The 8,989-nt window shown below is 45.0% G+C and overlaps 1 protein-coding gene across 1 annotated transcript in view; it reads left to right on the top strand.

Moving 5' to 3' along the window:
- LOC109644969 (uncharacterized) overlaps nt 1–8,630 on the top strand; it is a 9,832-nt gene extending 1,202 nt beyond the window's left edge. Inside the window, exons 1-8 of the mRNA XM_020110450.2 lie at nt 1–630; nt 1,312–1,566; nt 3,521–3,775; nt 4,373–4,543; nt 4,653–4,784; nt 5,332–5,498; nt 5,947–6,219; nt 6,308–8,630. The exon at nt 1–630 is cut by the window's left edge and continues 1,202 nt beyond it. Of these exons, the coding sequence (XP_019966009.2) occupies nt 375–630; nt 1,312–1,566; nt 3,521–3,775; nt 4,373–4,543; nt 4,653–4,784; nt 5,332–5,498; nt 5,947–6,219; nt 6,308–6,484 (1,686 nt within the window). The 5' untranslated portion in view covers nt 1–374 and the 3' untranslated portion in view covers nt 6,485–8,630. The remainder of the gene's footprint in view (nt 631–1,311; nt 1,567–3,520; nt 3,776–4,372; nt 4,544–4,652; nt 4,785–5,331; nt 5,499–5,946; nt 6,220–6,307) is intronic.
- Nucleotides 8,631–8,989: the final 359 nt, after the last annotated feature.

Below are 8,989 nucleotides of genomic sequence, written 5' to 3'. Positions count from 1 at the left end.
CAGATTCTCAGCGTGAAGAGGACAAAAAGTTTATTTTAATATATTTTTCTGGAAGAAAACAACTGGACACAAAACGGGAAAAGCTTGAGGACAAAAATGCTCAAGTGAGGAGACAAAAGTGAAGGAATAAAAGGAAACAGAGGAGAAGAGGAACATCTGGAGGATACAGGAGGAGAAAAGAGGACCAGGAGGTTCAGAGCAGATACAGAGAAGAAAGGGAATAATCAAGAGCACCGGGAGAGAAAGTGATAAACCGAGAGAAGAAGAACAAAAAGAGGACGAATTAAAAGAAGGAGAACTGAGGAGGAATAATCAGAACTAAAGGAGGAACCAGAAATCCGAGGTTAAAGAACGAGCTGATCCCTGGTGTGAGAATGAGGCTCCTGCTGCTTCTGGCTGCTCCGCTCAGCATCCTCAGCCTCCATGTTTCCGTCCCGGCCTCCGCAGGCGGCGTGATCTCCCCGGGCCGGCTGGAGCGCTGGGTCCGCTCCGGCCTCCAGTCTCTGCAGTGGGACCAGCTGGACCGGTGCCTCCGCATGTCCTCGCTCTCCGAGGCGGAGTGCAGGCAGCTCGCCCACCTCCCGCCGTCCGCCGTGGCCGTTTACGTGTCGGAGCCACGCACCACGGCAGGTACAGAGGTCAAAGGTCACGCATCACCACAGTGTTTCTTATTCTGTGTGAGAATCTTATGACGTTTGTGGGGAAAAAAATCTTTGGCTCAAACAGAATATAATTAAATCTCTTTGATTATGAAGAAAAGGAGAAAATTAATTTATAAGGATTAAGAGATTAATTGTCTTAGAATAAACATAGTCCACTGATTAAATGGTTCTTATTCTCTGCACCACCTTAAAACAAGTCAAAGGGTTAAATGTTCTGTTTGAAACTCAAATAATAAAGTTGTGATGCTCAAATTCAAAGTTAGATTAATTTCAATAAATGTTTTATTCTGAATTAATTGCAAAAGACTGAATCATTTTTGTGCCTTGGTCTGAATATTAGAATCAATATTAATGTGGGTCAAGATGTTAAGATGATTAAATCAAATTAATATTAGAATAAATAATACATTAAAATATATTTATGAACATTAAATTATATTTATGAATATTAAATCAAAAATCTTTAAAACCTGCATCTGTATTAAATATTTAGAAATTTGCGGGTACTGTTGAAGTGTGTTGAGGTATTTCTATTTTATTTTACTCCAAAATAGTAGAATTAACTTCCACAATCAAATTTCTCTCTTTAATGGATCATTACAGTTGATTTGTGCTACAATGAGGAGTCTGCTCTTCCACAACCCTTCAGGTTCCTCGGACAAAGTTCTGGCCATCCTGCCGGACTCCTCAGGTGGGACAGTGGGCTCCAAACCTCGGGGAGGCTTCGGCATCAGCCAGATGCCGAATGGACACCAGCAGCCTTTCCCTGGATCCATGGCCCACGATGCCGTGCTGGTGCTGGATCCCAGCCCCGGGGAAAACTTTGGACACCCGGTGGTCCTCTTCTATGTGGACGTGAACGTGACGAAGAAGAGATGCTCCCACCTGGACGGCATTTACCTGGGTGAGTCCGTCTGATTTCATTTGTGCAAAGTTCTCAAAACATCTACATTTGACTGTGTATAGTGTGTAATGGAAGTAATGGAAGTATTTATCAGCTAAAAATATAGAATATAAAGTTTCCTTTTCCCGGATGCACTACAAATAGTACAGACAGCATCATGTGGTCGTAGTAAAATAGTAGCAGCACTTGTGATAGTTCCAAAAGTAGCAGAAGCGATAATAACACCTGATGGTGTTCTGCAGGGTTCTTTTCTCGGCCCATTGCTGTTTACATCGTACAGAGTAATAATCAGTCTCCCTAATCTCTACTTAAATATCTGTTTCTGTGCAGATGATGTGATTTCAAATGTCCCAAACTACTACGACTAAATATTATCTAGATAAGTACATCAACTCAGTAATCTTGACAGAAGACAGAACTACTAATACATTACTAATAGCGGCCAATCCGACAGGTAGGGAGCTTTAGATGGGGCCTTGACGCTGGTGGCAGTGCGGTGGTGAGGGGACGGAATCATAGCAGCATAGAGTGCCATGATAGTGGAGAAAGGCACTATGGGTAAGGTGGCGTAAGGAGAGCCCTGAGCGTGAGGACGAGACGAGGCCTGTCGACAGTTTTCAGGAGTTCTCGTTGCATCTATACTTAAAGCTGTTTATGAATTTCTCCTTGAACACGTGCACCAAATACACAGTGTATGCACGTGTGTATGTTGTGTGTGTGTGTTGTGTGTGTGTGTTGTGTGTGTATGTTGTGTGTACTGAGTGCGCTGGTTTTGCCTTTAACTGGAGCAGAAGAGACGAGTTGGACGCGCGTGGACCCATTTATAGCTCATTGTGCGATGCAGGACGTTTTCCTGCTCAGAGCGCGTTCGACCCGACTTCAGCACTTTGTTCCCACAGCTACACCTGCGATGTCTCCGCCTGCGTGTGTTTGCATTTTCTATTTGTGGTTTAAGATTCACGCTAAGGACATTTGCAACGTGGGAATATCTCTGGTTGTTCATCTTTTCCTGTTTTGTTTATTATGATGTTCAGACGAAGAATATGAAAATTCAGTTTAATTTCCTTTTAGTTTAGAGCAAAGGATAAGAGAACCAAGGTCAGATAAGAAGGTCCATGTCCCATCTGCTAACATGGAGGAGGTCTGGTTTGTAACATACTCACTCTAATCTGTCTTCTAAAGTTCTAAAAACATGTGTCGGGACCAGCGCCTCTGTTGAGAGGATTTCAAACCTTTCAAACCTTTGTGACATCATCAAACCTCCGTGCGTCTAAAATAAAACGCTCGCTTCACAGTGGACAAAAAGCCAAAAGAGTAAAAGTCTCCAAAGTGCTTCATTCATGTAGAAACGGGTCTAATGGGACAGGAAGTCAATGTGTTCTGCGTCGGTCCTCACAGGTTCTGTAAAGTCATCGCGTGTTGAAGTGAGAGTCGCTGACCTCCTGCTGTGAGAGAGGTTGGGGCCAGATGTTGAGGTGAATTTGGCTTCGTGTTGCACAAACACACACCGGTCAATTATTCATGCACACGGAGCACGGGGGCCCCCTGCTGGGTCCCGTGGACGGGGATCGAACAACATCTCTAAGAGCAAAACTTTCTTTGGGCCAAATTTAACCCTGGAGGAGAGTGGAGGGAGGAGGAGAGATGGAGGAGGGGAAAGGGGGAGAAAATGTGAGATAAACCAGAAGCTAGGGGAGTGAAGGAGATAAATGACAGAGGGCAAAGGAGGTGAAGAGAGAAGTGAAATCAAAAGGAGCACGATGGAGCTTTGGGTTCTTCAGGCTATGTTTGATAACGATCACCAAGATAAGATGAGATGAACGTTTATGTATAATTGTTATAAGTGAGTGTGTTTTAAATATCTTGTAGTGGCCTGAAACAAAAAAGGTCAAACTCCTTGTGAAGTCACTCAATCTGATCAAAACTGTATCTATCACCTTCTTCACGTCTCCAGGGGACGAGTGTTTGACTCTGGCCCTGAAGGGTCGGTGTCAGAACCAGCTGAAGCGTCGGCAAGCCGGGCCAGAGAGGCTCATGGGTAACGGACACAGCCGGCTGGCGGGTGGGGGCCTGCGCGGCGGCACCGTCAGCACCAGTGGCGGCGGCCGGCTGGTGGAGCGGGCCGTCGGAGGGCTCTGCGAAGTCCACTTCCTGCCGCTGGTGGTCGGGGTCGGAGACAGAAACCGAACGCAGAGACTCAGATGTGTGGGTGAGGAATTCAGCACCGACACGGTTCAAAGGAACATTTAGGATTTTACTCAATAGATAAAACCTCAGGAAACCATCGACACCAACAACATTTCAACTCGAGACCACAAAAGGTCAGAGGAACAACCAACACCGTCATTATCCATCCAGCGTTCAACTGATTCCACTTCACGCATGTCACTGAAAGTTGATTTTCCAAGCGTTAAGTGACGAGGATTGTTAAAATCCACCTGCGTTTTACAGCTTCAGTCGGGTTCTGTTGCACTTTTCCTGGTGGGAGGCTTTCTGAGCGAAATGCACGTTCTGCCAAGACCACCCACACCCGCAGCCTCCGCTACAAACCTGCGAGTCGTGAGAAAGCTTATGGGGAAAACGTTTTTTTAAGCTGTTATGGCAAACACAGTCAATCCTCAGGATAAAAACCAAAAACCCACTTCCGACATGCTGCCAATATGTGGAGATAAAGTCCTCTTTAATGTTTGGTTGGGTCCCAAGCAAACGGTCTTAATGTCAGGAAATGTGTTTAATGCCCTTTGAGAAGTTGTTTCCGAGACAAACACCTGTGCCCTGACTCCTTCTTTGTTCCTTCCTCCCACAGACCACACAGAGTTTGCGAGGTGTCCTCAGCCGCTGCCGATGGGTTCTCCGAGTCTGCCTGTCTCCAGCTGCGAGCTGAATAAAAACACCCGCCGCTGCCACCAGCAGCCGCTCGCCACTCACCTCTCCTGCCGGCTCTACCAGACCTGTGACCACGCCGTGCTCCTCTCAGGTACGTTAGTTTAAAATATATATTAATAATACAAATTAAAACATCACCAACGTCTTAAAAAGGTATTTTCAAACATTGATGTGTAACTGTGATGACTGACCTGCTGCAGGCGGCTGGCAGCAGCAGATGACGTTCCAGCGTCACATTGAAAATCTTCAGAGGTTCTATAAGATGCTGCGGAACAACGGCTTTCATAAAGATCACATCAAGACCTTCTTTGCCAGCAGTGGACAACTTCCTGGTACGAAGATTTCAATTAAAAAAACACGAAAAAACACTAACGATGGAAGAAGGATTCATAAAATGTATTTAAGTAAAACTGGATCTACTCAAGTATAAAATACTCCATTAGCCGTAAACATCCTGCGTTTAGATTTTGAGTTTGTCGATAAGTAAAGGTACAAAACTAGACTAAATATAAAAAGTAAAGTTTTAACCATGAAGAACATAGACTGTAGTCCTCCTCCTCCATGTTGGTGAATGGGACGTGTACTCGAGGCTGGTTTTGTCGTTTTATGCAGTTTTTGGTCGAAGCGTTTTTTGGCTTCATTTCTGGTAGTTAGAGGAAGTGTCCTATATCTTTATACACAGTCTGTGACACAGAGCTAGATATAACTGTGACTATACAACTATAAAGCCAGTATTATTATTATATATAATCAGTATTTTATTGTTGCTGTTTGACTGCTTTGTGTTCTTTTGGTGTATTTTGTTTATTCAAATATTTAATCCTCTTGCTGTGAGATTTGCATAAATGAAAATATCTAATTCACATTTCCCTCCGACAGAGGACATGGAGGGCGTGTACTCGGCGACAGAGAAAGCGGTGATTCGTAACCACGTGTCGTACGTCTGCAGGAAGCAGCACTGCGCCGACACGCTGGTTCTCTACCTGAACTCGCCCACACGCAACGATGGCACCATGCTGCTGTGGGACGCCAACCTCAACGGCATCGTAAGAAAAACAAGTGCTGCACACAGTTTAGGAAAAAATTAGTTGTCGGAGAAGTTTTCTGAAAATGAGGACATGAGCTCATCTTTGGCTGTGGTCATGAGCTGCTGGTAAACAGGACATTTAATGAATCTAACGTATCTTCTGTTAATATGTCGGATCAGAGAGCTGCGTGTTTGAACACTGTAATCAAACGCATGCGCAAGATGGAACATTTTAGCTTCGATTCTGGAGAGTGGGAGGAAGTGGAGTCCCGTCGTCCATCTTTAAATACAGTCTATGAGAAACCCCAATAAATATTGTAATAATGCGATTTGAGGAATTTGAAGAAACTTCGTAGATCATCAAACTCATCTGCAGCAGTTTGTTTTGAGAATGCGAGAAAAGCCTCTGAAGACGTACGATTGGACGACCCACCCTAAGTGTCTTCTTCCTTCCTTTCCCTCTCCAGGCCGATCTGAAGGAGCGATACTCGGTCAACGAGCTGCTGGCCGACCTGGCCGGCTGCAGGGCCACTCGCGTCCTGCTCTTTGTGGATCAGAGCTACAGCGGCGTTCTGTCCAAGAGGCTGCGAGGGTCCCAGAAACACCTCAACGTGGTCCTGATCCCAAAGCAGTCGCGGCAGACCCACAACCACCACAACCAGAGGGTGAACGCGGGCTCGGAGGACGGCAGCTGGTCCTACATCCGCCCTGCGATCTGCCTCCTGGACCACCTGGGGAAGGTAACATAACTGTTCGCCGTTAAGTTTGATTTCTTGCGTCACTCTTCTAAACGACCTCCTGACCTCTTCCACTCACGATGCCTTTCAGGCTGCGGGGATATCTCACCTGCTGGAGCCGTGGGCCGGCCTCTTGAACGTGACGCTGGCGGGCGCCCCCTGCAACGCCACGCCGCCGCTGACCGACGGGGAGATGCGACGAGAGTACCAGGGCTGCCAGAACCTGCCGACCGCGCTGTGGCACCAGAAACACAGGAGGACCAACTGAGAGAGAGAGAGAGAGAGAGAGAGAGAGACACTGAGACTGACCAGGAGAGAGAGAGAGATTTATTATGGACACACACATACAAACACACACACACACACACACTCACACTCACAGGACACACACAAGGTGTTTGCGGTGTGTGTGTGTGTTTGTGTTGACTTATGTTGCAGTGTGCTTGGTGGACACTGAAGTGTGTGTGTCCTAACTCTGAACTCGAAGACTGTAACCATGGCGATGACAGCTCATCCCAATGGGAGTGTCCTGAACGCCATGTTGTGTGTGTGTGTGTGTGTGCGTGCGTGTGTGTGTGGTCGTGTGAGTTCAGCAAGAGGACAACCACACTTGGAGACTATTGCTAGCTTACGCTCGGGTCAGTGTGTGTGTGTGTGTGTGTGTGTGTGTGTGTGTGTGTGTGTGTGTGTGTGTGTGTGTGTACGCCACATCTCCTGGGCACTTTAACATGTCAGAGCCAATCATCCGCCTGTTTTAATCTTTACGACATTTATTACTTCTTCCTTCTTTTCCTTCATTTTGTCCTTTGCTTTACCTTTTGTCTGCAACCTTCCCTCCCTCTCTTCCCTAACCTCCTTCTCGCCTCCTTCTCTCCTCCCTTTCCTTTCTTGAATTTCTCATTTCGCTCAGCTGCCTCCATCTTTTTCCTCTCCTCTTTCCTACATTTCATTTTTTCAGTATCTTTTCTTTATTAACTCCATCTCCACATTTAAAGATAATATAAAAACTGGAATTACAGCAAAAGGGACGAAACACTGAGACGTAAAGTGACTTTCCGTCCGTGTGTGATGTGTATTTTGAATTTATTTCACAAGATGACGAAACTCTTAGCTGTTGCGACACTTTTTTTGGTCGAACTATTACTTCCGACACAGAGAGTGAGTTTTTTAATCTCAGTATTCACAGTTTCTTTGAGAGAAAATGATCCACACTCGCCAGATGTTTATTCAGTTTATTTAAAAGATGATTCTATATTGTTCTCATGAAAAAAAGACCAAAGCCAGCAGTGCGTTCGTCTGTCCATCGAAACAAGTTCCCTTCTCTTCTTGTGGCAAACATCCCTGAAACATTTGGACTCTGAAGTTTTCAGCAATCATCCCTGAAACAATCAAGCATGAAAACGAACTTCCAAATAAAGTTATTGTTGATTTTGGTCTTTTCATTTGATTTATTGCTAAAAAAAACTAAAATATCCTGAAAAAGAGAGCAACAGTCATTTTTCTGGAGAGCAGAGTCTCGACCCAATAAGACTTTTTCAATCATTTGCAATGTCAATCAACGGCGCCGTGGAAACCACATCAGGTTTTTAACAAATGTCAATAATCCCCAACTTCAGAAACTGTTGACAAATGAGCTGAGGCCTTTATGAAATGATGGCCAGCACTGCAGAAAAAAAATCTGGATTCTATGTTTAAATACCAGAGTCTGACGTCAGGAGGTTTTTTAAATATATATATATGTGTGTGTGTGTGTGTGTGTGTGTGGAGGTGAAGGAGTTTTCATGAGGAAGGACAGTAAGATGGAGCCGAGACAGCCGGGAAACGAGAGACGAGGAGATTGGTTAGCAGCGATCATGATTAAGATATGAAGCACTGAGACTGCCCTCGCTGCTACGCAGACTGTCTATGGCATTTTAATAAAGACGTGTGAGTGTGTGTGTGTGTGTGTGTGTGTGTGTGTGTGTCTGGTCCATCACATGAAACATGCACACGCTCTAACATTAACCATCTCCACACTAACAACGTGCGTGTTGGCTTTGCTGGATGTTTGTGACTTGTCTCCTGTCATGTTTTAGTTTTCCTCGCGGTAACCACACAGATCATATGAACCACAGTCCAGAGTGCACCCCATCCCCCCACCCCCTCCCCCCACCCCGCTGTGCTTCATACCGATGTCTCCTCGTTGTACTGATATTACCGTAGACGTTTGTTTGCTCGAGCGACGGACGTTAAACTTTCCAGTTTGCGTCGGGACATTTCTGAACCGGGGCCTCGTCCAACGAGTCGACAGTTTGTGCATATTCACAGTTTGTGTAACGATCTGTACAGAATACGAGATGTAATTTAGCTGAAATGTTTCTAGTTGCATGCAGCATCACAAAAATCTAGTCAATAAAAAATACTTGTAGAAAGCAGAGATGTATCAGAGATTCATTTGTTCAGTTTCCACGTCTGAAGCACTTTCCTGACGGTGGTGAGCTACTGCCCAGATATAATCAACACAGGAACGACTTTGAGGTGAACCTTACTCTAAAAGGAAGTTCAGCAGAATAGTTAGACTTGCTCCAGGATTTCAAAAGTAAAAAAACTGACTTAATTCTCTCAGAGTTAAAAGACATGTTTACCTGGAAACCAATACTCCAACATTAACCTGTTTAAATCCAGTGTCTGAATAACACACGACCATGTAAACGGAATTGTCTGATTGACTTAACCTGAATAAAGTCATCAATCATTAAAATGATCAAAATAACACGTGTGGAGTATTTTGAAC

This window comes from Paralichthys olivaceus, chromosome 10 (genome assembly GCF_024713975.1).
Source record: "Paralichthys olivaceus isolate ysfri-2021 chromosome 10, ASM2471397v2, whole genome shotgun sequence".
NCBI classification, from domain to species: domain Eukaryota; kingdom Metazoa; phylum Chordata; class Actinopteri; order Pleuronectiformes; family Paralichthyidae; genus Paralichthys; species Paralichthys olivaceus.
Note: the sequence above shows the minus strand (reverse complement) of the source record. Positions and strands in the feature narration are given on the sequence as shown.